We start from the raw sequence: 27,103 nt of genomic DNA, 5'->3' as shown, positions 1-27,103 counted from the left end.
ACACTGTAGAGGTATTTGGTGGCAGACGTTGGTTTCCAGTCAAAAGAGGTTTGACTGTGAATGAATGAAGGAGGGTTATTTCGGAGGTGTGGCCCCTCGTGGGCGGATGCTCTAACGGATGTCCCCCGGCAGCGGTGTGTGCGCTGGAGGCAGAGACGGGCCCCTGCCGCGCCTCCATGTTCCGCTGGCACTTCGACTTGAGCCAGAAGAAGTGCTTTCGTTTCGTGTACGGGGGCTGCGCCGGCAACCGCAACAATTTCGACTCCGAGGAGTACTGCATGGCCGTGTGCAAGCGCCTGAGTAAGTCTCACGCGACGGAGTCCGGCTGGACGACTCCTCTTCCCTCCCTCCCTCTCCCTCTCTCTGTTTCTGCTGCAATAGACACACTAGCCGTAGAGCCTCGCCTCTAACAGGACCACCGAGACCAATACGCTTCATCTAACGACACCTCTTTCTCACATGTAAACACTAACCAACCTAACATGGCTACCTTCACCACAGCTACCCCTGTATAGCCCTCTAAAATATTCCCTCCTGACTGATCTCCTCATCTTCCCAACTGCACACTGTCCACAGCAGCATACAGACTAACTTGACCAAACACTGACCGCTCTGGGCGCCTGTCTTCCTGTCCTCCCGCTCGCCTTGTGTTCAGACCTTCCCCTCCCTGTTCCTCCGATGCTCCCGCCTGTCTGTCAGCGATCTGTCCTCCTGCTGTCCACCTTAGCCCCGCCTCTCTCTGCTCTAGACAAGCGCCAGAGAAAACGGAAAGACCACGGAAGGAGCCTCATCCATCATTTACAGCGGTAGCGGTTAGGACATTTTGTCCGTGTTTTGAAACTTATTGCTGAGTCGCTCCGTGGAGGTACATTTAGTCATTTAGCAGACGCTCTTATCCAGAGCGACTTACAGTAAGTACAGGGACATTATCCCCGAGGCAAGTAGGGTGAAGTGCCTTGCCCAAGGACACAACGTCATTTGCATGGCCGGGAATCGAACCGGCAACCTTCTGATTACTAGCCCAATTCCCTAACTGCTCAGCCACCTGACTCCCTATGGTGGGCTAGGTAGGGAAGCGGGTGACGGTGTGGAGGAGTTGGATTTGGAGTCAGCATATTGTTTATATGATTCAGCTGTTAGGGTTCCCGCTGCTTCTGATACTGATTCTTTTGTCAAGCCGAAACTCAGAGTCCAACTTCTTTTTTATAACGAGGCCGCCAGCAGAGACGCCCAAAGATATATTAAGATAGACGTTAAGAGATGTCCTGAGGTCTGATCTCTCAGACAGAAAGATCTCTCTTCCCGTTATAAGACCCGGCCTGTCAGAAGATTTCGAATGGCAGCATGAGAGAAATCTAAAAGGAAAGACTTGTCAGTTTCCAGGGCTCAACATTAACATTTTTTGGCACTGGCCCCACCGGGCCAGTGGGTTTGAAACTTACTGGCCCCAAGACAATTTTTACTGGCCCCCCCTCCAAAAGTTGTAATTTATCATTGTTACAACAAAACAAAAGACTTCTAAGTTGTGTTATTCTGTTAACATGTTTAACCATTTATTAAACACATCCTGGATATAAAAATAACAAAAATGAAATCACATTTCTAGTGATAAAAAATAAAAAGGTAATAGTCAGCAAAACAATTGACTTTTAACCTCAAACATGACGTGCTCTCTTCCCCGCTGACAGCCATCTCTGCACAACTCTGTCAGGCTGAAACTGAAACCTCTGGTCTCTCAATGCTAATATATAAAAGCTTCCATAGCATTTCATCAGTATGATACTAAATACCCAAGTCGACACCATTCTTCTGCTGCAGTTCAATAGCCTGGGGGAACGAGGTGAACGGCCGGCCCGTCTTAATTACGTGATATGCCGTTGTTATAAGTCGTGCAATAACACGATGGGCATCTACATTTTAATTCCTGACCAGCATGGTCAACGGCCTGGAAGATGGATTGTCAACCATCCGCTTAGCTGTCACGCAAACCAGGTGCTGTCTGCTAGCATGGCTGGTCAGGGATTGTTTTCGAAAATTGTCGGTGCCTGTGTAAAAAGATCCACTTTTGTCTGCTTTAGACGGGAACATACAACAGACGACACAGTGCATCTTCGTTCCATAAATAAAAATGCTTCCGTTTAAGCTCGTAGCTCTACTTTGCTGCCATCGTCACTTTATTGTCTCGCGCCAGTTGTTAAAAATGTATGGAGATTAGAGAATTACAATTTGACAACCACTCGTCACTCACTACTCAACTCTTGATTTGCCAACTGTGCGCCCCACAAGCTGAAGTTATTTATGCATTTAGCAAAACATATGAAGGATGTTAACTTTTACAATGCGAATAATTGACAAATTATTGATTTTTCAATCAATAATTTGTAGTGGCCCGATCGGGCCAGTGAGTTGCTAGTTTAACTGTCGTTATTGTCGAGCCCTGGTAACTGTCGTTATTGTCGAGCCCTGGTTTCTCTCAGAGTTCCAGAGGTTGGAGGAGGGGTTTCTGGGACGAGATGCTTTGCGTGTGGGGAATCTTACTCTCTAAACCTCAGTGTGGGTTTCACTTTGTCTTCAGCTGTCTCTCTGCGAGTCCACCTGTCTCCTCTGTATGTATCGTCTGCTTGTGTCTGCACACCTGTGGTGGGCTCTGGTTGGTCTCTGGTCGGTCGGTCTGTCTGCTTGCCTGTTTGTGAAGGTGCCTCTCTTCCACTCAGCCCCTCCTGTCTCTCCTCAGCTGTGCCCCCCACTCCTCAGCCCACCGACGACGTGGACGTCTACTTCGAGACCCCCGCTGATGACAGGGAGCACAGCCGCTTCCAGAAGGCCAAGGAGCAGCTGGAGATCAGGCACCGCAACCACATGGAGAGAGTGAGGAGATTTAGTACCGCACTACACACCTGTACTACACACCTTCACTAGCCTCTAGGGGTGGGAATCTTTGGTACCTCACGATTCGATTAGAATCGATTCTTGGGGTCATGAATCGATTTTTTTCATAAAGATTTTTTACATTTGTGAATCGGTAGGAGACTGAATCGTGATTCAAATGTGAATCGATTTTTTTCCCCCACTCCTGCTAGCATCCAATACACTCCTACACTAGCCTAAACTACACTCTTACACTAGCCTAAACTACACTCTAACACTAGCCTAAACTACACTCTTACACTAGCCTAAACTACACTCTTACACTAGCCTAAACTACACTCCTACACTAGCCTAAACTACACTCTTACACTAGCCTAAACTACACTCTTACACTAGCCTAAACTACACTCCTACACTAGCCTAAACTACACTCCTACACTAGCCTAAACTACACTCTTACACTAGCCTAAACTACACTCCTACACTAGCCTAAACTACACTCTTACACTAGCCTAAACTACACTCCTACACTAGCCTAAACTACACTCCTACACTAGCCTAAACTACACTCTTACACTAGCCTAAACTACACTCCTACACTAGCCTAAACTACACTCCTACACTAGCCTAAACTACACTCCTACACTAGCCTAAACTACACTCTTACACTAGCCTAAACTACACTCCTACACTAGCCTAAACTACACTCCTACACTAGCCTAAACTACACTCCTACACTAGCCTAAACTACACTCTTACACTAGCCTAAACTACACTCTTACACTAGCCTAAACTACACTCTTACACTAGCCTAAACTACACTCTTACACTAGCCTAATCTACACTCCTACACTAGCCTAAACGACACTCTTACACTAGCCTAAACTACACTCCTACACTAGCCTAAACTACACTCTTACACTAGCCTAAACTACACTCTTACACTACACATCCTTCTCTAGACTACGCTAGTCTTTTTAACACTGTACACACCCTGGGTACACACCCTGGATAGATAGCCTATCTATGAACACCAGACCCAAAGTACAATAAACTTATCTCTTTCTCTCTGTATTTTGTATTCTTCCCTCTCTCTCTCTCTCTCTCTCTCTCTCTCTCTCTCTCTCTCTCTCTCTCTCTCTCTCTCTCTCGCCCCCTCTCTCTCTCTCTCGCCCCCTCTCTCTCTCTCGCCCCCTCTCTCTCTCTCGCCCCCTCTCTCTCTCTCTCGCCCCCTCTCCCTCGCTCTCTCTCCCTCTTTCCCTCCCTCTCTCCCTTTGTCTCTCTCCCTCCCTCTCCCTCTCTCTCTAAAGGTGAGGAAGGAGTGGGAGGATGCTGAGCGCCAGGGTAAGAACCTGCCCAAGGCTGAGAGGCAGACTCTGATCCAGGTAAGACACTGATCCCCCCATCAGTCCCTTTGTTTGGGTGCGAGCAGAGATATGGCAGCTTACAAGTCCTGGAGCTCTTACCACATAGCCCATTAAAACACTATCCAGCCTGCCTGGCCTATCTGTCGCTGGGAGTGTACATTCGCTCCGTTTCTGAATCAGGAAGCTTTTAAATTAGTCTTTCGGTCCCCTGATAAGCCGAGGGGAAGCTAAATGAGACCTAGAGACACCCCTGTGTGAGTGTGTGTTAGAGACCGTGTGTGTGTGAGAGTTTACAATAGGCAGTTTTTTCTGTGTGTGTGATAGTAGTAGTGGTTTTAGCAGGTTGTGTGTGTGTGTGTGTGTGTTTAAGCAGGCGGTCCTGTCAGTGTGTTGCTGTGTGTTTGATAGTAGTAGTGGTTTTAGCAGGTTGTGTGTGTGCGTGTTTAAGCAGGCGGTCCTCTCAGTGTGTTGCTGTGTGTGTGCAGCGCTTCCAGACCATCGTGGAGTCTCTGGAGGAGGAGGCAGCCAGTCAGAAGCAGCAGCTGGTGGAGACCCACCTGGCCCGCGTGGAGGCCATGCTCAACGACCGCCGTCGCCTCGCCCTGGAGAACTACCTGGCCGCCCTGCAGGCTGACCCCCCCAGGGTACGAAGCCCCGCCCCCCACCGGGGCCTCGCTGTTATAGGAGGGATCTCTCGTTACTTCCTGTATCCATGTTCCCATTTCCTTACTTCTCTATTTGTCTATCTTCTGTTTCTCTTTCACCTCCTCTCCCTCTGTCTCTCTCTCTCTGTTTCTTTCTCTCTCTTTCTCTTTCTCTCTCTGTGTCTCTCTGTCTCACACACACACACACACACAATAGTGAAAGGATGGCCTACTGTTCTACCTAATCTGACATCCCATCACTGCGGCCGTCTTAAGTTGACTTTCAATACCCCATCAGAGGAATGGATTACTCCAGCCTAAAAAGATACACACACATCCAAATCCTCAACCTGCACAAAGTCAATCACATTTGAACCATTGTCCATAATCCCCAATTCATGTTTTATTCTTCTTCTAATCTAATATCAGTTTGATCCTCTTGCCAGCACATGGCCTGCCAGTCAGATACTGCCCCGGGGCGCTGGCCTGTCTAACCCCCCCCCCCCCCCCCCCTTTCTCCCCCCCCCCCCTTTCTCCCCCAGCCCCACCGCATCCTGCAGGCCCTCAGGAGATACGTCCGTGCAGAGAACAAGGATCGTCAGCACACCATCCGCCACTACCAGCACGTCCTAGCTGTGGACCCTGAGAAGGCTGCCCAGATGAAGTCTCAGGTAGGTGGTGTGGTCCTGTGTGGTGTGCTTGTCCAGAAGTTTCTCAGAGAGACACGTTTTGAAGTCCAAATGTGCTCTTTCCTCTGCCAAGGAGCTCCTGTGTAGCTGTTGAGCCTTGCAGCAGTGAATGTGTTCTCTATAGCCTGGCCTGACCGGAGGGAAGATTGTAATTCACTAAAGCTCCAGATGGAGATTAGCATTGCACGGGTCTCGTATAATGCCGGGCCGAGATCCGCTTCCAAGGATTGAACTGGATGGTCTTTTGTCAGGCATGCGAGGCTCTTTGACGAACCTTTTCAAGTGTGTTATATACCGTTTGTATCATAGACGCTATCAGCCATTAGCTATGAAAGCAGTGACCTTGGGCTGGGAGAGAGAGAGAGAGACTCTGGGTAGAGCAGCAGGGAGGCTGATGGTGGTCGTGGGAAGCTGAACACGGTGGCTGGGCTTATTCCAGCTGCTTATTTTCATCGCTTAGTTCCTGTTTATTTGTTGGTGTTGGCTGAGCTCCGTCTCCTCCTATCGGAGGCCTCGGCGTTCCGCTCGGCTGCGAAGCAGACTCAACATTTCCATTGCTTTGGTCTGCTTCTCAGCCGATGGGACACGTGACTCCCAGAGTACAGTATGTGGTGAGATCGCCCATTGTGTCAGGCAATCTGCTGTTCCTGGGCTTTTTATATAACGGTCTGATTGGAGTGTCAAGGGATAAACGTCACTCTGTTTCACCTAAGCTCCTGAAGCGTCTAGCTCAGGTAGGGGAAACTGCTGAAGCCAAATCTCTCCGCTAACACTGGAACATGTCAATTTGTTCTGAAGTTGTTTGTCAAACATCAACAGTGGGTGCAGTGGGGAACAGCAGTTATTCCCATCCTCCCTTACTAAGGCACATTACTGCCACCTGTTGCCGGTTCTGGGGTACCGCATTCGCTCTGTGGACAAAGACGGCAGTCTGGTTCGTCCTGCCGTCGCCATTGAACACAGTTTATGCTGTGCCGCCTTTGATTTCAACACTCGTTCACGTGACTTTACATAACATGTTTCTGTTTTTGTCATTTGGGTTTGCGTCACCTCTCACCTTAGAGTCGGCTAGTCTCTCTGGGGCCTGATGTGCTGATGTGATGCTGACCCCGTACCTTTGTGTTCCCTCTGCCAGGTGATGACCCACCTGCGTGTGATAGAGGAACGCATGAACCAGAGCCTCTCCCTGCTCTACAAGGTGCCCAACGTGGAAGAGGAGATCCAGGATCAGATCGGTGAGTCACGCCGCCTCTGCCTCAGCCTCCGCCTCATTCTCTGCCTCTGCCTCAGCATGGAGGAGGGCTGAAGAGGGCGAGAGCACTGTGAAAGACACTGAACCTGTACCAGATATAACGTTCTCTTCCTACTCAATACGAAGGAGCGACTCGTGCGAGCTGATGGGAAGTTTATTATGCCGCAGGGTTTTAAACTTTTTTGCAAAGGCCAATGTTGACATAATTCTCCGGAATATAGAGAGCCTACTCCCTCTGCCTGTACTTAACCAATTATCAGAGAGTAAAAATGTCTGTTTGTCTGGTGGGGAGGTGGAGGAGAGAGGGGCTAATGGAGCTGTTCTGTGAATGCCTCAGCTGGAGAAGCTACCGGCACAATTACATTTAGAAAACTCTGCACTGCAGCATTTGGACTACTTTAGTCTGAGGGAGCAGGAGCTGTAGACAGACGGGCCGGGCTCTGAGGTGTCTCTGGCGTGTGTGTGTGTGTGTGCGTGCGTGTTCTTAGACGCCGTTCATAAAAGGAGTCATAACACGGTGTGCAGTACAGATTAAAGAGGAGCTGATGACAGAACTGGGTCAGCTCTCTCACTGCATCCAGCAGGCAGACCTGCAGATCTGTGGGGAGAATGGCACTCTGTTCCATTCTCACACACACACTTTACACACACATACACACTCCATTAGAGTTTAAAGAAGTGGATTTTTTCCTACGGTATTAGGATGATTGCTGTGGGGGGGTGGGAGGTGAAGGGAGGGGGGGGTGTAATTGGATTGAAGCTCATCCTTTTCATTACTGTCTTGTTCCTGGTTGACGGCTGTCGGAGTGTCTGCTCACCTGTTTCCCCTCCCTCCGTCCCTCCCTCCCTCTCCTCCCTCTCCTCCCTCCATCTCCTCCCTCTCCTCCCTCCATCTCCTCCCTCTCCTCCATCCATCCCTCCCTCCCTCCGTCCCTCCGTCCGTCCCTCCCTCTCCCCTCCCTCCCTCCCTCCCTCCCTCCTTCCTTCCCTCCCTCCCTCCCTCCCTCCCTCCCTCCCTCCGTCCCTCCCCTCTCCTCCCTCTCGTCCCTCCCTCCGTCCGTCCCTCCGTCCCTCCCCTCTCCTCCCTCCGTCCGTCCCTCCCTCCCTCTCCTCCCTCCGTCCCTCCCTCTCCTCCCTCTCCTTCCTCCCTCCCTCTCCTCCCTCTCCTCCCTCTCCTTCCTCCCTCCCTCCCTCCCTCTCCTCCCTCTCCTCCCTCTCCTTCCTCCCTCCCTCTCCTCCCTGCAGACGAGCTCCTCCAGGAGCAGAAGGCTGACATGGACCAGTTCCTGTCCTCCATCTCCGAGTCCCAGCCGGACGTCACCGTGTCGTCCGAGGAGAGCATGGAGCTCCCGGCCTCCGAGGGCAAGCCGTACCGGCCCTTCCAGGTCACCTCCCTGGGGTCCCACTCTGACCCAGAGGGTGAGAAGCCACACCCCTTACACACACACACACACATCCTCACCACATACAATGGCCCCACTTTACACAGTCACCCTGTCACTCCCGCCCACTATTAGCACTCTGCCTTCTAAGAAACACAAGAGCTACTCGTAGGGAGTCTTTTCACGCAGCAACACCGATTTAACTGCTGGTGTTGTTGTATCTGAGGGGCAGGAGATGGCTCCAGTGTGTAGTGTCTGTGGCCGGGCCAGCAGTGTGTCTGAGCCTGGGAGATGTTCTTATCTGAGCCAGAAGCCGCTCAGAGCGGCCCAGCCTTCAACACGACGCCATTGAAGTTTGGATAAACTCACAACGCCCCCGGCTCTGTCGAGGAGCTCGAGCCAAAGCGCTTTGAAAATGTTTTTCCCAGCGACACATTGCTTCTCTCCCCATGTCACATGTTTGTTCCGAACAAAAGATCTGAACCGTTTGAAAGAATCCAGCGAGGCGGGGGAACGCACCAATAGGAAGGTTGAAAGCAAAGTTTTCACAGAATTACCATTCCAGCACCTAGCAGCAATTTGATAGAACTGGCCAGTTTTGAAACTGCTCTTCTCTTGATTTGGGTTCTCTCTCATCCCGGAAGCTTCCCTGCAGGACTTGGGCTCTCGATCGTTTAACACAGCTTGATGATCCAGCCTTTTCTCTGCTCACCTAGGTTTTCTCTCTTTTTTTCTCCTTTTTCCCTTTTCCGTTTTTTCTTTCTATCAGACTCCCCACGTGCCTTCAAGAAAGGTTGGTGTCTCTACTCCCTCTTTTTTTCTCTCTTCCCCCTGTTCCTCATCTCCCATCTGGCATCCCTTGAATTACATATATTGTTCTCTCCATCCTTCCTTTTGTTGAAATCTGTAATCGTCTATTTTTCCCTGGCTATGTTTTTCCATTGCACTCACGGCCATGTTCTGTTCCTGCAGCTTCGTGCTGTTCACTCTTCCAGTCCTCTGTCTGGTGTCCCTACCTGGGCCTCCTGATCAGACAGGCTCTATGTTCACCCCTGCAGTATCGTTACCTGGTTCTTAGGAACTGGAGCCAGACTTGTCAGAACGACCCAGACACAAGCTCACAGCAGCCCCCACCTCCTCCTCCCACCCCCACCTCCTCCTCCCCCCCCCCCTTCTTCACCGTTACCACATCCTCTCTACATTTGTCAAAGTGCTCCCCTTAATTAGCCCCCCTCTCCTTCCCTTCCCCCCCCCCCTCTCTTCCCCTGCCCCGCCCCTCTCTTCCCCTGCCCCGCCCCTCTGGGACACAGTGTTTCCAATGACCCACAGCCAAGTTTCAATCGGCCCAATTTGTTCTCTGGGAAACTGAGTGGAAAACTCCCCCCGGTCAGATCTGGGTTTCATTCACCTCGGGGGGGTTTCAACCGCCGATCTTACAGGCCCTGCCCCACCTTGATTCTCTTGTCCTCGTATTATATTATATGACACATTCTATTACTCCATATCAATGTTATATGATAGCAGGTGCCTTTTCCTTCTGTGAGCATCTCTCTCCTGGTCTCAGTAAGCCCCTGTGACTGTGCTCTGTAGATGTGTGTGTAACTTTTGCCTGTCCATCCCCCCGGTGTATTGTGCTAGCCCAGACTGTGGTGTTACATTGTCCTGCTGATAGTGGAGGGATTACTGTCAGGGGGCTGAGGCGGTGACGGCCAGTACTGTAGCCAGCCGGAGAACGCGGCCGTGCGCCAGCACTGCCGCAGTAAACATGCATCATTGTTTTCTCGCTAAATCCGACAGTTCTTGGTTATTGTGCTAATCCTGCTGTAAGGGTGTCAGAAGCAGCAGCTGGCAGGAGTCAGAGTGTCCAGGCCAGACAGATCTCCTCAGCATGTCACTTAGACCAGGAGCTCACTACAGCTGCTCTCTCTTCTCACCTGATTTATTCATGGAATATTTGACATGGGTATTAATAGATACGATGCCTTTCAAAAAATAAAATGAAAAGCTACGAGTTTCATAGCGATAATATTGTACTCCCTGGCTCCTTGTCATGAACACGCAATGTGTTAGAATGTTAGCTTTTACGGACGATTGTCCTTCTTTCGTCTGGAGGACTGAGCTGAAGCCGATATGCTAACACGCTAACGCAGCCCCATGGCTGTGTTAGCCCATGGCTATGGTGCTCTCTATCTGCCTGTGTATCTATCGACACGCCACAGTACACCTACGTGACCTCCATACACTGACTGAATGCAGCCATTGTAGGGATGTGCCGTCATGCGCATGTGACTGGAGGGCACCATGTGCACGGCACTGTCTTGTCAGTGAGGCTATTGTAGCGGTCACTACTCTGCCAGGCCACACACCGCGGAAGTTGAGTAACAGCACTAGGACGACAGGAGAAGGAGGAGAAGAGGGCTGCATCGTAGAGCCGCTCCACCGTTCCTCCTCTCCACCCTGGTGCTCCTTGTGTGGGCCCTTCTCTCGTTTCTGACCGCCCTCCCCTGGTCTCTGCAGGCTCCGGGATGTCCGGCCTGGACGGTCTGATCGGGTCTGAGGAGAGGATCATCAACAGCAAAGGGAAGATCAGCGACAACGTGGTAAGAGGATCCCAGACTGTTTTGTAGTCCGTCTCAGCGTCGCTTCGTGTAGAAGGAGACGCCAGTGATCACCTGATCGCGTCCAGTTCCTCTCTGTTCAGCTTCCGTATCATGCTGGCGCAGCTAGTAGGGACCAGTCTTGTTAGGTTCAGATTGTTCGATTTTAGACTCCAGGCTCAGGGAGGAAAATACATCTTGTTAGGATTGAGAAACCCTTTTATCAGCTTTTACATAACGCTCACAATTGTATTTATTTGTGAGAGACTTTTTTCCACAGCTTTTTTTTTTTTACTTCAGTAACTATGATGCCATAGTAACTATGATGCCATAGTTACAGCTGTCTCCCGTCTAAAAGGCCATCACAACCCTTCTTCACCAAAAAGCATCACTGTCAATGGATTACCTTGCATTCATTGCATGCATTTACATTTGCCAGCAGCACCAGTTCTCTTACATGTTCAATGTGTTTTGATGATGGACTGTGTGTAGTATGCCTTGCATGATCCCAAACCAAGCTTACAACTGTGCTTGTGTTGCTGTCGTGGTTTGGATACAGTTTTGTGTGCATGCCGGTATTTTGTACATGTACTGAATAACTGTTTCAAAAGTCTGAAGAATCAGTGTTTAGAGTGTAGCATAGCATATTTTATTGATATTATTTTACCAGAATATACTCGGTACACAGGCAAATGTGATGCTAGATGCCTGTGTTTTGGAAATAATTGAAAATTGTCAAATCCTCTTTCCTTTTTTTAAACTGCTAGAAAACAACTGATGATTCAGGTGCTGTTACACTGCTGATTTTGTTTCCACGCCAACACACCCACAGTTAATTATTCAAGCTGCACTTTTATAAACCTAGGGTTGAGCTTAGTGGTCTCAGTTTCAAAATCGACGGACGTTTTTTAATCAATTTTCACCTCTAGTCCTAACAGAGAGATATTTTGTTGTTGATGCTTGATAAAAACAATACCCTCCCTCTCCCTTTTTATAATGCAGAAACAAATGGTATTAGATAGCAGTCACTGATCTGTTTGAATACACAGAATAATTTCCACCGAAACACACACACCGTAAAGTGAGTGTAAGTATAACCTGGGCTCCCCTGTCTGTGTCGACAGGTGATTGATGAGTCTCTGGAAGTTAAAGAAGTGATTTACAGTGCAGAGAGAGTCAGCGTAATGCATGCTGATGATCTGGTGAGTACAGCGCCCTCCTCTGGGCTCTCTGGAGAACTGCAGAGGAAACCTGCCCCTGGCCTGGACTCACACACACTGTACCAGACAGCTTCCTCGTATTGTGATCCTCCATTCCGTTTTCTGTTCAGTGCATGTTGACGCATGACTGTATGTGACTGTACCAGAATGTACACAGAGTGCGCAGCTTCTCTGGTGAATGTGAATCCACACAAAACCGTTGGGTTTGCGCTCTATTTGTGTGTGAATGAGCCGAAGGCGGCTCTCTGGCTGTCGGCATACGTGCACTTTCATTTCGCATCACATCCAACACGGTGAAACTCCTCACCCTGTAGGGGATTAGTCACGGAAGACACTGTGGCCATCGAGACATGTTTACTGGCTACTCGGGATTGTGTACACGGGGTGCTCTTTACTGTCTCTGCTGTGGGGTCTCGCTGTTCCTCTCTGGGTCGCCCCGTCACCTCTCACTGTTCTCTAGAACTTCCTGTATTGTTTTTCGACCTATTTTTATCAGCTGTAATGTCTAACGGGATGCCTTCTAAGATTGTTGTGGATGTGTTAAGTCGAGATGCCCGTTACATAATGCATTGAAAGATAATTTAGTCCAGTGTGGTACGTCGTACGACAACAGCAGCATATTATGTGTGTCTGTAATCATCGAAATGTCCCCCTCCCCCATCTATCTCTCCCTCTCCCTGTCTCTCTCTCTACACAAACACACACTCTCTCCCCTCTAGGAATCTTATCGTCCTCTTGGGGAGGACTTCAGCTTCGGGAGCAGTGCCCTGATTGGCTTGTTGGTGATCGCGGTGGCCATAGCAACGGTGATAGTGATCAGCCTGGTGCTGCTGAGGAAGAGGCAGTATGGCACCATCAGTCATGGCATCGTGGAGGTGAGCGCACGCACACACATTTACATTTAGTCATTTAGCAGACGCTCTTATCCAGAGCGACTTACAGTAAGTACAGGGACATTCCCCCGAGGCAAGTAGGGTGAAGTGCCTTGCCCAAGGACACAACGTCATTTGACACAGCCGGGAATCGAACCAACAACCTTCCGATTACTAGCCCGATTCCCTAACCACTCAGCCACCTGACTCCACACACATCTGGGGGTTCTCCATAAACGAAAACCTGGTCTCCACGGGGAGTCAGGTGGCTGAGCGGTGAGGGAATCGGGCTAGTAATCCGAAGGTTGCCAGTTCGATTCCCGGTCATGCCAACTGACGTTGTGTCCTTGGGCAAGGCACTTCACCCTACTTGCCTCGGGGGAATGTCCCTGTACTTACTGTAAGTCGCTCTGGATAAGAGCGTCTGCTAAATGACTAAATGTAAATGTAATATAAGCTGTTCTGTGTGCGCTAACGATGATGCTCTCCAGATAGCGTGTGATGTTGGCACACGGTTCAAAATTGTTCAAATTGTAGATTCTATTTGTACAGATCTACCATTAGCTAGAATCTGATGTGTGGTTGGTCATCCGCTTTCAACAATCTTGGAATAACTGGAAGTAGAGCTTGGTCTGGCTTGTTTAGCTGACCCATATCCCTGTCTTGTGTCCAACCCACCATTCCTCTGGGACAGGTTGACCCCATGCTGACCCCAGAGGAACGCCACCTCAGCAAGATGCAGAACCATGGCTACGAGAACCCCACCTACAAATACCTGGAGCAGATGCAGATCTAGTGTGGGAAGGCAGGGGGCGATGTGGAGGCAATGAGAAGAAGGCAATAGAGGGGGGAACATACTACTGACCAATAACAAAGATGCTCTCGTCAAAATCATTTGCATACGTCCAAATGCCCTATACTGGTTTGTTCAAAACAATTCTTAAATAATGCTACTACTTCTACTACTGCTACAATTGTATTATAGAGCTCCTTTTTGATCTTTTGTTTCTTTTAAGAGGTGATATATCTACATTTTACATTCTGGAAAAAGTGATTCAGTTAATGACTCTGTAATTATGCATACCATTATCTCTGATCAAGATGTAAAACATTTTGTTTTTTCTTTTCTTTCTCAAAAGTGCAAATCAAATCGAGCTAACGGTTGAAATTAAATGTGTTTGTGGCCATCAACAAATAACTTACACAAAGACACTACTGGTTTCTTTCTCATTGTACAAGTGTCCATTTTCTGATGGTCTCATAGATGTTTTACCTGATTTATTTTCAATAGATTGCTTGTATAATGATGGTTCTTTGTACCAATTAAAATGTATGGTGAAACAAAAATGAGAAAATAATGAAACTAAATCATAAAATAAATTTTCTTTCCGTCCTTTGTTGCGACAACAAAGTATACATAAACAGTTTAAATATATATATAAATATATATATATATATAAAAAGTAGATGTTTTATTCCACCTTTTCTCCAGGGAAGAGTTTGACTGATGCATGGGTTGGTGACAGAGTTGTGTTGCTGACCCCCTGCTAGTCAGTGTGCACAGTCCCCCAGCTCACTAGACCTGCTCTCAACCCTGATCCATCTTAAGAAGTGGGAAAAGCCCTGTCCTTAATATCCCCTATACACACACACACACATATCCATCACTTAAGTAACAGCGTGACAACATCATTTTGATCCCGAACGATCCCCATGATTGACGTTTGATCATAGTTGAATGTATTGTGGAAGATTGTCCGGATGTTTTGCCCCTGAGGAAGTTCCTCGTGGGTCTGATCCTGTCTCGGCAGAGTGAGCCAGCGAGTGAAGACGCCACACCAAATATTTTGCACCAACAATTTGACTGTGTCGTGATTCCAAACATACAATAGATCAATGGAGACTAATCTGGGATGTATGGGTTTTTCATTAACAGCTGTTTGCTTTGCTGGTCCTAAAGCACAGAGCAGTTTGAGTAATATTTGATAGACATGTCAAGTCATTTTAAAATAATTAATTGGAGCTGGAGGGCTGTGCAGACTGGCAGACAGACGGGGCTTAGAGAACTGGTTTCTGATCAAAGCAAACGTGTGTATTTGTACCGGTAGAGAACTGCACAAACAAGTAAATTGAATCCTAGAATCATTAGGTTTTTTTCTCTTAGTATTGTCTTTGTATGCCTGTATAGTTGATGTTGCAATCATGGCTTTCTGGAGGATTACCTGTGGTGTGCATTGTTCTTATATGAAATGATATGATATATATTTTTAAGTTTGTTTTCTTGTTTTCTATTTTTCTCTTCCTGTGACAGTATCTCTGTATGTGACTGTCTCACTATGCACCCAAATGGCTTCAATCTTGTACTTGCCTGCTTGATTGTGGGGTAGGGAGGGGAGACTAATATTATATGCGTATTAGTGATACAATTTGATTGACATCGATGGAAACAGATTTATGGTTACAGGGAACACATCAATAAACTCACTACTTCCATATTGGTAGGCCCCTACCGCCTGTCTTTTTTTGTGTACGATATAATTGTATCGGCTGTTTGGTTCTTTTGATATCGAACTTAATTCATTACGTTTTATCTTTGTAGTTTTCCACTTTTCGGTTTCAGCAACAGAAACCGATGACTCATACATGAGTGACATTTCAAAAACATCCATCTGGATGACTCATCTTCAGATCGCTCACTTCGATACTTCTATCCAATTGTTCAAAGTAGTATTCTAAAATAATTAATTTTTTATGTTCATGTTAAAAAATAAGTTGCTTGAATATAATAGGCTATTGGCTAAAGCGAACATAAACGTTTCGATTTAACTCGATTTGGAAATTAGTTGAAATGGGAATTTGTCTACGGAAAACACCCCATACACCTGTACAGGAAGTCGCAGGTAAAGGCAAGTATCGCTCAGACACGCCCGCCACAACCTGAATCTCAACGGAAAGATTTTGTAGACGACAGGTAGGCTAGACCACAAATCGTGGGTGAATTAAAACCATACAGACATAGACTACAATTGAAGTATATATATATAATTGCATTGGGAGCATTAAATTGGCTTCAACCAACTTTATTTCACCTGTTTTGAATTGGTCACGGTTTGTGACGTTGTGGTTCACCTACTCGTCAACAAACAGGATCGCTTGGAAGACGAAAGGCCTGTAGGTTCACTGTACTTGGAAATTTGCGCAAAATTGCTGAAACAAAAATCAGACCTTCCCAGCAAGATCAATTGAACTGGTGTCAACAGCTTTTCCTCTCAAAACCATGGACCACATTGACAGCGGAATGCGTTACACTCCAAAGGTACGATACATTGAGTGAATTCAGTAAAGATGTTCTCTCTCCCTGTTTGCATATTTGAATCAGGAAGTTAAGGCGTTTAAGACTTGCACGGTCAACATAACATTTTTCTTAGGCCTAGATGTTGAGGCATCTGGTAAAGTCTCTCATAATGGGATTTTAGACGTCAACAACCAAGAATATTACTGTTAACTTATTGAAACACAATAGACTATGATTCAACCAAGCTGGCACATACAGGGGGAAGCCAAGCTTTACAAAAGTCAAACCATACTGCTGTCAATACAAAGCTACACGAAACATTCCAGTAGTAATGCCAATGCAGGTTTCTTTGAATCATATGGTCATGATTTCATATGATTTTGCAGTATTGTCTCTCATTTTGGCTTTGGTTGTAGCTGACAATTACTACACTGCAATGAAACTGACAGGATATTTTTTTGGGGGGTTAAAATAATGTCGTACTTAAAAGCTCCAGTAGTCCTGTCATGTCCATAAGAAGGAGGAGGGAACCACAACACAGATGCATAGATTCCATACCCCTGTTCTGACATGTTGAGTAGAACATCTCCACTTTGGAGGGATCTGTAAAACTCCACGTTATCACCCCACAAACAACACCCCCACACACACACAACAATGATGGAAACAGTGCCTGGCAAACACCTTGTCTGATGACACATTCTGGTTGCCGTTACATGCCCAGTTTCACCTTGAAATAACTCTCTTTAGAATCTGAATTTTCTTTATTCGCCATGTAAGTTCACATAAACAAGGAATTCACTGTGGCAGGAAGGTGCATACGATAAACATATAAGAATCTAAAATATGAAAAAGTAGAAAAAGTATTACGTTCAGCTTGTCTCTGGAAACAGAGTCTGTGAGAATAACTGTTTTTCTGTTGTACAAGAGACCCATCAACATGCTTCCCATAGACTTGTATCTCAATATAGAAGTAGCTTGTATCTCAGTCTTTGATATGTTTAGTGATTGGAGGTTAGAAGTGGAGATCTTGAGAGTTGGTGCAATACCTCTGGGTCTTAAGTTTTTATTGACACTACTTGGCTTGAGCTTTGTGGATGGTTATCTGTCCCAAAACAGCATGCCTGAATTATCAGAGGTATTGGCAGGGTGCCATGTGGGTCATGCTACCTGTTCACGGTATCCATGGCGAGAGATCTACCTTAAATAAATCTGTAATTTAATTTTTTATATACATGGTGCTTAAATGTATTGTAATGACCAAACTACGGACCTACTACAAATATCAGTTATGTGGGCTCTGATGTTTTTTCTGTTGTGTTAGATGAATGTAGGCTAAGGTAATGTTACACTTCTCTGATGACTCTTGAGCACAATGGCTGCTTCTCAGCAGGTTGGACCAGATTCTAAATGCTGAAACTCAGACTCCACCCTTCCCCACGCTTCACTTTCTCAGAATTACGGAAGCGGTACTCAGAAGGTGTTTTTACCTGTGTGTGTAACTCCCGTTTCATCCAAACAAATCTATTCATCTATTCCATCTCTTGGTCATGCTAGTTTTTTTTGGTGTGTTTGTTTTCTACAGCATTAATGTTTGTGAGAACAGCTCATGGCATGTTTTGTTTTCATAATACTCTTATGTAGCTTCAACCCCGTCACCACAAACTTGTCACCTGTGAGTGTACCAGTAAATATAGACACACATTCCTAGAGTGCACTTGCACATACATGCTCTTAACTAGACCCAACTATCTTTATACCTGTTTTTCCAAAGTCCTCTAGTTGTAAGGTAGAATCCATTCTTTCTATTCACTTACAGAATACTGACAACATAATTGACCTTTTGTCATTGTAAAACCCTTCTCAGTGGAGCAGGAGGATGATTATTTAATGGTGTCCGCTATAAAACTGCTCTTTTACGAGGGGTTGTGGTAACTGTGATCTTCCCCATCCCTCTTCCAGGATAAGGATTGGGAGAACTCTGTCCAGTTCCTGCCGGCGTCAGACTCAAAGAAGCTAGAGAAGAAGAAGGGTCCAGGGAAGGTGGGGGCAGTGATCGGGGTGGTGATCTTACTCGCTGTTATTGCCCTCATGACCGGTCTACTTGTCTGGCATTTCCACTGTGAGTGCCCCCCCCCCTTCAACCCACATCCGCCGTGCAAACTAGACCCAGCACACAAAACCAAACACGTCTTTCCAGTTCTCTCGTTCACGAAAAATGATTCAACTGTGTGTGTGTGTGTGTGCGCGCGTGTGTGTGTGGCGTCTTTCTCCGTCTAGTCCGTAAGGATGTGAGGATCAAAAAGATGTACAGTGGCTCCATGAGGATCACTAACCAGGTGTTTATCGATGCCTACGAGAACTCCAACAGCAGCGAGTTCAAAGCCCTGGCCAAACAGGTCACCACACAGGTGAGGCAGCCCCTGGCACCCCCAGACTCAAAGCGAAAAGGTCAAAGTTCATGAGCATTGTGAAGGGGGGAAAGGAAACGGAAATACTGCTTGTTGCATTTGAATGTTGGATTACGACATATTGAATTATCTGTGTGAAAGCAAGGCATATGGTCACAGGCTGGGGGGGGGGGGGGTTTAATGACCCCACAAGGACAGTTGGCCATTTGAGATGGTCATCTCCTGTCTCCTGGGTTTTATGACCTTTTGACTTGGAGAGAGACTCATGAAGGTGTTTATATTGACGATAAGGTATAATCTTATCTACTGGGAGGAGTTAATTTGTGGGTGTCTCGTTGGTCACTAGCTGTGTAAGTGATTGATCATTCTTGAGACCAGATGCTTGACAAATTCCAGGGTACTCCTTTAAATAAATATAGGTTGGGTATCAGAACTTGGCCAGATGGTTTTGTGTTGTTGTCTGATGTTTGTGTGTCAAATTTTTTTATTTTGGTATAATGGCTGTGCTGTTTTATAAATGTGAGTTTGAAATACATTTCATTCAGTTAAACAATTGATTCTCTGAATAACTTCCACCACAGCATCAAGAAAATACATTCTGAAATGATTTCTGTATGTTCTTCTGTATTTTCCGTCTTTCAGCTTAAAGCCATCTATTCCAAGACTCCACAACTGGCAAAGAATTACGTCGGTTCTACCATCCAAGCCTTCAGGTAGGACTGTTGTTGAGAGCTTCATGGTTGATATTGGGTCAAATGGCTGAGCGGTTAGGGAATCAGGCTATTAATCAGAAGGTTGCCGGTTCGATTCCCGTCCGTGAAAAATGATGTTGTGTCCTTGGGCAAGGCACTTCACCCTACTTGCCTCAGGGGAATGTCCCTGTACTTACTGTAAGTCGCTCTGGATAAGACTAAATGACTAAATGTAAATGTATGTGTTACGGTGTGTTGCCAGTGTGCAGAACGCTACTATCAAACTGTATCCATGTGTAGTGACCAAACCTGTCTCTCCTGTTCCCAGTGAAGGCAGCGTCATAGCCTACTACCTGTCTGAGTTCAGCGTGCCAGCTGGCCAGGAGGTGGCTGTAGATAACACCATGGCTTCGCTGGACAAGATCGTGGACAAGGTGCGCTCTGTCGGATCCAAGCCTGGAAGTGATCTGGTGTTTGATGATGTTGTGTCTTCAGGTAGAGTCGGAATCCTTTAGCATGGCTCGCTAGCGGCCCACTCAGACAGAGGTCAATTTCACTTATTCTGCTTGACGTTGTCATATTTTTGTGTTTATAATATCACACAGGGTCATAATGTGATATGTTTTTGTTTTGTTTCACAGCACTAGACAAGCGCATGTTCGCAAAATCATTCAGCAGTAAGTTCTCTTACGTTTTACATTCGTGAATCAGAAATCACACCGATTTCACCCAGGCAGCACATGAAGGAATCTTCCTGTTCTCTCAGGTTATTACAGATACGAGGAGCACACCAAAGCCAATCATATCGGAAAGATTGACTCCCCCGGCTTCCCCAACGCCCCGTACCCCCCCAACACCTTCATCCAGTGGCAACTGAGGGCAGACCCCGGCCACGTCATCAAGCTGGACTTTGACGCCTTCAACCTGGAGGAGGGGGAGGCTGACAACACATGCAAAAATGACTTTGTCAAAGTCTACGACTCCCTGGTGGCCATCGAAAGCAGGGTCATGGAAGAGTGAGTCCGACCTGCACGCTGTCTGGGAACGAGAAACCCGCACCTGTAGATGAATAACTCCCTGCATTCCTCTCACTCACTTCAGCATTCAGTCCGTGGGTTCTTGTTTTCCTTATGAGGATGTCAAACCCATATCGTGTTTTCTGAAGATGACTAAATCAATTGTAATCAAAGGTTCTGGGTTGGATGTGAGTTGGCGTTGTGTGCAAGGTCACCTGCTGGTCAAATTAGTCATGCATCAGCTATTGTTGTTCCTTCTAAAAATCCAGGTCGGTCTGAGAATACAGTCACGGGTGATGTATATCTTCTAACACATCTTATCCACACTTTGTTGGCAGGATTTGTGGGTACCATTCCCCCAGCGACCCCTTGACCTTCCTCTCCTCTCGCAATGTCATGTTGGTGACTCTGCTGACTAATGACAAGAAGAACTACCCAGGTCTGAGGGCCCATGTCTCCCAGGTTGTTCGTGGCAGCAGAGGTAAGGCTCCACACACTTCACCTCACAATCTACTGTGTAGCCTGACCAGATGTGATGGATTGTCCTCAATTTGCTTGATGGTGTCCCGTTTGAACGCATTTGTTGTATTGTTTTCCGTCAGAACTAGCATGTGGCGGCCAGTTGAGTGGAGAGAAAGGTACATTCACTACTCCAAACTATCCCAACTACTACCCACCCAACACCTACTGTGAATGGACTATCCAGGTAATGTACAATAGGGCAAGACCATGAATTACGGCGATAGGTCTTTCGTGTTGTTGGGTGATTCAGCAATTATTTACAGTCTTTCTGTGTACTTTGCTCAGGTCCCTGCAGGTAAAATGGTGAAGGTGCGCTTCATCAAGTTTCTCCTGTCTGAGCCAGGGCAGAATGAGAACGACTGTAGGAAGGACTACGTGGAGATCAACAAGCAGAGGTGAATACCCCGATGATGTTAGAGTTTGGAGGTCGAAACCAGAGTTTCCAGCTACTATGTATAGCGGCTATGGGTGTATAGCCACTTGAATATTAGGCTTATGTGTGTGTGTGTACACATTCATCAGGATGTGTGGAGAGAAGACGACTGTGCAGGTGGTCACAAGTGACACCAACTCGATGACGGTGCTGTTCTTCTCCGACGCCTCCTACGTCGACCGTGGTTTCAGCGCCGAGTACGAAGCCTTCGTCTCCACAGACCGTGAGTCCCAGAAGAATACCAAAAAACACTCAGGACCGCGACTGTTTTCCATGACTGTTTTGACTGCCTGTTGAGCTCCTTGTCTCACCTCCCAGACCTGGTCTCTCCTCCTCCACAGCCTGCCCCAAGGCCTTCCAGTGCAGAAACAAACGCTGCATCAGTCAGGATCTCAAGTGCGACGGCTGGAACGACTGCGGAGACCTGAGCGACGAGATGGATTGCCGTGAGTGGACACCGAATTACGCACATTTTGTTACCTCCTGTGGCTTCATAAGTCTGTTGCCTGCGAGGACTCCACCTCAAGCTCATGAGCGTGCGTCTGTGCAGGGTGCAAGGAGAATCAGATCCAGTGCAAGAACGGCCTCTGCAAACCCAAGTTCTGGGAGTGCGACGGAGTCGACGACTGCGGCGACAACACGGACGAACTGAACTGTAAGGGGGTCACCTTTTGTAAGACGAGCACTAATAGGAGCACTTTAAGGAACGAAACACATCTCTTGCCGTCTTCTCATGGTGTCTCTCTGTCTTCCGTCCCCCCTCAGGTGGGTGTAAGTCCGGGGAGACCACCTGTCAGAACGGAAACTGTGTGTCGGAGAAGAAGCGCTGCGACGGCAGAGACGACTGCGGAGACGGCACAGACGAGCTGGACTGCGGCAGAAGTGAGGACCGCCGTGGTCGCCATGCCGGAGCGTCAGCTCCGATGGGATTGGTCAGTCTCCACGGGCGCAAGGTCACTTAAGTTTTTTCTTCTCCTCTTTCGCCCAGAAAACGACGTGAGGTGCACCGACGTCACATACAAGTGTCAAAACAACATGTGCGTCAGCAAGCTGAACCCGGAGTGTGATGACGTCGTCGACTGTGAAGATGGATCAGACGAGGCCTCCTGTGGTAGGACACCCCCCTGTTCTCGTACAATATCTCGCGGGTCAACTGCAATACTGCAATGTGCGTGTACCGTGCTGGTTCTAGAACGATCTGTGACGCTGATTGTCTTGTCGGGGCAGATTGTGGGAAGAGCTTGTTCAAGACATCCCGCATTGTAGGCGGGGAGAATGCGGAGGAGGGGGAGTTTCCCTGGCAGGTCAGCCTCCACATCAAGAACGCGGGTCACGTGTGCGGGGCGTCCATCATCAGCAACCGCTGGCTAGTCACCGCTGCGCACTGTGTGCAGGACGAAAACAAGAACAAGTAGCTGCAAACTCCACTTCACTCGCCGTGCTAAGCCTTCACTACAGCCTGACGTCCGATTGGATGTTTGCACGTCAACCTGAGAATGAATGTCTCCCTCTCTCCCTCCCTCCAGATTCTCTCAGCCGGGAATGTGGGAGGCCTATCTGGGCGTTCACATCCAGAAACAGTACGGGAACAAGGTAGAAAAGAGGAACCTGAAACAGATTATCTCCCACCCCTACTACAACAGCTACACGTTTGACAATGACATCGCCCTTATGGAGCTGGACAGCCCTGTGTCCTACAGCGACTACATCAGGCCCATCTGCCTACCGGCCCCACAGCATTTCTTCGCCGCCGGCAACTCTGTGTGGATCACTGGCTGGGGCGCCACGCGCGAGGGCGGTGAGTCCCACTGCACAACACAGGACTGTTGGTACTGTAGACCATGTCAAGTCTCCTTGGTGAATGAATATGCCCGCCATATGTGTTTGTATGTTATATATATATTTAGCAGGGCTGAATGTTAAGTCATTTCAGCGAATCTGTGTTGTTCGTTCCAGGAAGCGGTGCTTCCGTGCTCCAGAAGGCAAAGGTGCGAATCATCAACAGCACTGTGTGTAACGCCCTGATGAGCGGGCAGATCACCTCCCGGATGATGTGCGCTGGCAAGCTGGATGGCGGCGTCGACGCGTGTCAGGTACCTCACCGGGGGCCTCCACACCCTGCAGTCCACTGTCACATCCTGCACACCACCTGACAGGAATGTCCTCTCCTCTTCTCATCCTCAGGGGGATTCCGGTGGCCCTCTCTCCAGCCCTGATGGTAGCCACATGTTCCTGGCCGGAGTGGTCAGCTGGGGGGACGGCTGTGCCCGCAAGGACAAGCCTGGCATCTACTCAACGGTCACCAAGTTCCGCGGCTGGATCAAGGAAAAGACCGGCGTGTGAAGAAGAGAGGGACATGACCTCTGATCACAGTACTGTACAGATCTTTCTTTCAAGAGCCATCTGAACTTTAGTTGATGAACAGTTCTAACTTAACGAGTGTGGACTTTCCTCAGAAAAGCACAACTTTTAAGAAGCGTTTGTCAAATATGTCTTTGTTAGGGGGTGGGGGAGTTGTGGTTTTGGTGTTTTTTTTAAATGTAAATATCTTTTTTTAAATTTATTTTAGAGAAATTGTTACATGAGAACGCAGGGGGTTGAAAGTCAAAGTTTTCCTATTTGTTTTACCAGTGAAGTCTACCATTTTGAAATTGTGGCCTAAATGTGAAATCAGATTCCCTCTTAAACTTGTTGTTCTTTTCCTCCCCGAGTTGGGAGTTTTCTAAAGGACAGCAAAAAGATTGAGCTCACGCTCTATACTGCCTCCTATGGTTTGGTATTTAAGTCACATATAACTTAATGTTTAAATGTTGGTCATGAAATTCCAAAGCACTGTTCAAATTGCTGGACTTGGAAATGTACTTTAAGATTGGTCGATTCCCTATGGATCTATGTATTTGTATTTTTCAGGGATTGAATTTTAGTGAAGCCAGAAACGATTGTAAATGAAATCAGATACCAGAAACAATTAAATTAGAAATCAGATTTGTCATTGTGAATCTAACAGAATTTTGTATTTTACGTATACACAATTTTACATATACATTTGTATGATATTTTAATGTTGCAAACCTTTCAGCACTAAGATAACAGTTGGGAGATTGTATAATAGTGTAATGAAATACTTGTAATTATGTATTTAAGATTTCTTGAAATAAAATATCACCAACTATTTGTCTTGGATTCTCATTTGACATCTGCACAAATATATAAAACAAACTTGCCCAATATATTTCCACATTTAAATAACATATTGTCTTTGTGTTCATTATGCATGTACCATATATTCAATTCAATTTGACTAATCTATTAACAAAATTACCTTTGTCACAATGTCAACCTTGTCTTTCAAACTTTTTGAATAATAACTGCCTCCAGGCTCCGCCCCCACTTCTGCTTATCTGGAGTGTTGGGGAGGACATAGGACTGCAGCAGGGTTGTGGAGGAACATGATGGTGTATGCTGTGCTGGTCAGAGCAGGGAGAGTTACAGGACAGCCTACAGCAGTCAGGAGCCAGGTCCGGGACCAGGTCGGGGGTCATGGCCGGGGCCAAGCCTGGGGCCAGGTCGGGGGTCAGTGGCTGCTGTTCCTCTACCTCCTGTCTGGTTCTGCTACGGGTGTCTCCACACCCTGCTCTGACTTCCTCTCCGCCGTCCGCTCCTCTCCAGACCTGAGGCTGCTGAGGTTCTCAGCTAGGCGGGACCCCTGTGGATCTCCATACGAGGTCCCAGCAGACCTGCCTAGCCTGCCCTGGCACCCAGACAGCCCCACGGTGGTAGTGGTGCCTGGCAGGAGGCCTCCGGGTGTACAGCCCAGCTGGGTGAGGACCATGGCAGGGGAGCTGCTGGCGACAGGGCTGAGCAACGTGCTGGCCGCAGACTGGCTGGCTGCTCCGGAGCAGGAGATAACAGAGGGTGCTCGTCAGGTCGGGGAGAGACTGGCACAGGTCATCCGGGCATTGCTGGTAGGTTGCTGTTCCACAGCCGCTTTGAGCCTGCTCTCTCGGTGCGTCGAGATATTGTCTGTTAAATATGAGGTTGTTTGTTTTAGGATCAGGGGTCTTCTCCTGGGCGGTTTCATTTGATTGGCTTTGGTGTTGGAGCCCATGTGGCTGGTATGGCTGGGAAATGTCTTCACGGAGCCATAGGAAGAATCACTGGTACTGAAGTCAAACTCTTTGGTTACACGTGATTACGACAGCCTCCATACATTGCCTCGTAACGTTTCTCTTTCGATATCACAGGTCTGGATCCTTTTGCGCCAGTGTTTTCCGAGGCAAACATAAGTTTCTCTTTGAGTTACACGGATGCACAATATGTGGATGTGATTCACACCAACTTCAATCGTAAGACTAATTTCTAAAGAAACCATTGTACTTGCATTGTAATCCTAGCTACCCACTCGTCCGCTAATTAACTTCTTTCCTCCCAGCTAACGAGCCTGTAGCTGCCCTAGGGGGTTCCAGACCAGTGGGCCATGTAGATTTCTACATCAGCCGAGGACATCAGCTTCCTGGATGCCCTCCAGGTCTACTGAAAAGTGAGCATGTGAGGTTAGAAATAACCTGATATCACAATGGTGTGTCTGTTAAGGAACTGGAGAAGTGCTCTCGTATTGTCTGCAGGGGAGGAATACCTGCTTTGCAGCCATCAGTGGGCCTACAAGATCTTCACCAGCTCCATCCATGCTTCCTGCCTTTTCAAGGCGATACCTTGCCGTGGAGTTGAAGACTTCTACAATGCTGCCTGTACTGACTGCCACCCCCCTGACCTCGGTGTATGTCCACAGCTGGGTCAGTGACACACTGTAATCTCGTTAATTTGCATGTTTGAGTACGCTGCATTTGACTCGTGTACTGCAGGGATGAATGCAACTTCCTCGTCATTCTTCTTTCCTCAAAGGGTATGACATCAGCTGGTTGCCCGTCGAGCGTCCGATCCCGTTCCGACCCTTGACTGCTTTCCTGAGCATCACAGCAAAGGCACCATTCTGTGGTTAGGAGGACATATCGAGAAGAAGAAGTTGAATTCTGTCAAATCATAATGAAGATTAATTAATCCTGAAATAGTAATGTCTGTCTCCTACAGTTAGTCCATTTCTGTTAGAGCTTCATATAGGAGGAAACAGCTCATTGACTGCACAGTTATACATTCAGTTGAAGGGTGACAAGACCCAAACAACTAGCATGCTGGTGTCTGGGTGAGGTTCAGTCTTCACTTCTTGATTTGACTTTTTCATATACACTTGCATTAACCCATTTTGTTTGTGCCTAGTTCCGGGGTTCTGGACTTTCACCCACAACAGGTGTACCAGTTCATGGTTTCAGTGGAGCATGCAGACAACTTCAAAACAACGTCTCTGAAGTTCTCTTCTCAACGTCTTCTTTACTTCCAATGGAGGAAAAAGAACATTTTCATTGGTCAACTGTTGTTCATTCAACTTCCTAGATTCAAGGGGTAAATAATGCAAATGTCCATGTTCAGTCCATGCATATTTTTTTTAAACATAATCTTTTAAATAACATAGCCCACACGTTTGTTCGTCGTAAATACTTTTTTCTGCATAATTTTCCAACAGGAGTATTTACAGGGCTGAGAATATTTTGGCAGTTGAAAACCAGAGCGTTGAAGTTCATCTAAAATTGTGAACTGTCAAGCACAAATTATTATGGCAGATGAGGATCAAGATGCGTCTGTAAAGTTTGTAATAGTGTTTATAGATAATTTATGAATACACTTGTGGTATGTGAGCTCATTCATCGTTTCTATTTATTAAAAGCTTTCACTTAACGGACCAAAATATATCAAGTTCTGATTTTTAACGGACCTCATTTGTGATGGAC

General features: G+C 47.3%; 3 protein-coding genes across 8 annotated transcripts in view; all 3 read left to right on the top strand.

Moving 5' to 3' along the window:
- Positions 1–15,384, top strand: part of aplp2 (amyloid beta (A4) precursor-like protein 2) — a 45,579-nt gene extending 30,195 nt beyond the window's left edge. The window contains exons 7-18 of one of the 6 annotated variants that reach the window (XM_062473880.1): positions 133–300; positions 2,735–2,868; positions 4,179–4,253; positions 4,730–4,879; positions 5,422–5,550; positions 6,704–6,803; positions 8,066–8,239; positions 8,972–8,995; positions 10,720–10,802; positions 11,924–12,001; positions 12,739–12,894; positions 13,586–15,384. In XM_062473880.1, the coding sequence (XP_062329864.1) occupies positions 133–300; positions 2,735–2,868; positions 4,179–4,253; positions 4,730–4,879; positions 5,422–5,550; positions 6,704–6,803; positions 8,066–8,239; positions 8,972–8,995; positions 10,720–10,802; positions 11,924–12,001; positions 12,739–12,894; positions 13,586–13,687 (1,373 nt within the window). In that variant the 3' untranslated portion in view covers positions 13,688–15,384. Of the gene's footprint in view, positions 1–132; positions 301–2,734; positions 2,869–4,178; positions 4,254–4,720; positions 4,880–5,421; positions 5,551–6,703; positions 6,804–8,065; positions 8,240–8,971; positions 8,996–10,719; positions 10,803–11,923; positions 12,002–12,738; positions 12,895–13,585 lie in introns of all 6 variants that reach the window. The other 5 variants (XM_062473879.1, XM_062473882.1, XM_062473884.1 and 2 more) reach the window with 5 other exon arrangements.
- A 355-nt stretch (positions 15,385–15,739) lies between these two features.
- st14a (ST14 transmembrane serine protease matriptase a) lies at positions 15,740–24,434 on the top strand. Its single transcript, XM_062473108.1, has 20 exons — positions 15,740–15,862; positions 16,039–16,207; positions 18,149–18,308; positions 18,467–18,597; positions 19,240–19,310; positions 19,618–19,784; positions 19,931–19,966; positions 20,056–20,305; positions 20,644–20,786; positions 20,908–21,011; positions 21,113–21,222; positions 21,350–21,483; positions 21,602–21,706; positions 21,811–21,915; positions 22,026–22,142; positions 22,249–22,371; positions 22,488–22,671; positions 22,787–23,058; positions 23,217–23,353; positions 23,445–24,434. Exons 2-20 carry the CDS (start codon positions 16,169–16,171, stop codon positions 23,601–23,603), a joined length of 2,547 nt encoding a protein of 848 aa, XP_062329092.1. The 5' UTR covers positions 15,740–15,862; positions 16,039–16,168; the 3' UTR covers positions 23,604–24,434.
- Positions 24,435–24,709: 275 nt separating this feature from the next.
- On the top strand, positions 24,710–27,006 carry LOC134029300 (phospholipase A1 member A-like). Its single transcript, XM_062473384.1, has 9 exons — positions 24,710–25,225; positions 25,312–25,420; positions 25,505–25,606; positions 25,693–25,800; positions 25,886–26,053; positions 26,163–26,255; positions 26,349–26,460; positions 26,535–26,717; positions 26,839–27,006. The coding sequence occupies exons 1-9, from the start codon at positions 24,710–24,712 to the stop codon at positions 26,906–26,908; spliced, it is 1,461 nt and encodes a 486-aa protein (XP_062329368.1). The 3' UTR covers positions 26,909–27,006.
- Positions 27,007–27,103: the final 97 nt, after the last annotated feature.

Source organism: Osmerus eperlanus, chromosome 11 (genome assembly GCF_963692335.1).
Source record: "Osmerus eperlanus chromosome 11, fOsmEpe2.1, whole genome shotgun sequence".
Taxonomy (NCBI): Eukaryota; Metazoa; Chordata; class Actinopteri; order Osmeriformes; family Osmeridae; genus Osmerus; species Osmerus eperlanus.
This window is presented reverse-complemented; position numbering and strand designations above follow the sequence as displayed.

Bases quoted from the DNA above. Each gene is read 5' to 3' on its own strand.
- st14a (XM_062473108.1), top strand. From the start codon at position 16,169: ATGGACCACATTGACAGCGGAATGCGTTACACTCCAAAG. The intron at 21,012-21,112 runs GTAATGTACAAT...TACTTTGCTCAG, and splicing joins ACTGTGAATGGACTATCCAG to GTCCCTGCAGGTAAAATGGT. The intron at 21,484-21,601 runs GTGAGTCCCAGA...CCTCCTCCACAG, and splicing joins AGCCTTCGTCTCCACAGACC to CCTGCCCCAAGGCCTTCCAG.
- LOC134029300 (XM_062473384.1), top strand. From the start codon at position 24,710: ATGATGGTGTATGCTGTGCTGGTCAGAGCAGGGAGAGTTACAGGACAG. The intron at 25,226-25,311 runs GTAGGTTGCTGT...TGTTTGTTTTAG, and splicing joins AGGTCATCCGGGCATTGCTG to GATCAGGGGTCTTCTCCTGG. The intron at 25,421-25,504 runs GTACTGAAGTCA...TCGATATCACAG, and splicing joins AGCCATAGGAAGAATCACTG to GTCTGGATCCTTTTGCGCCA.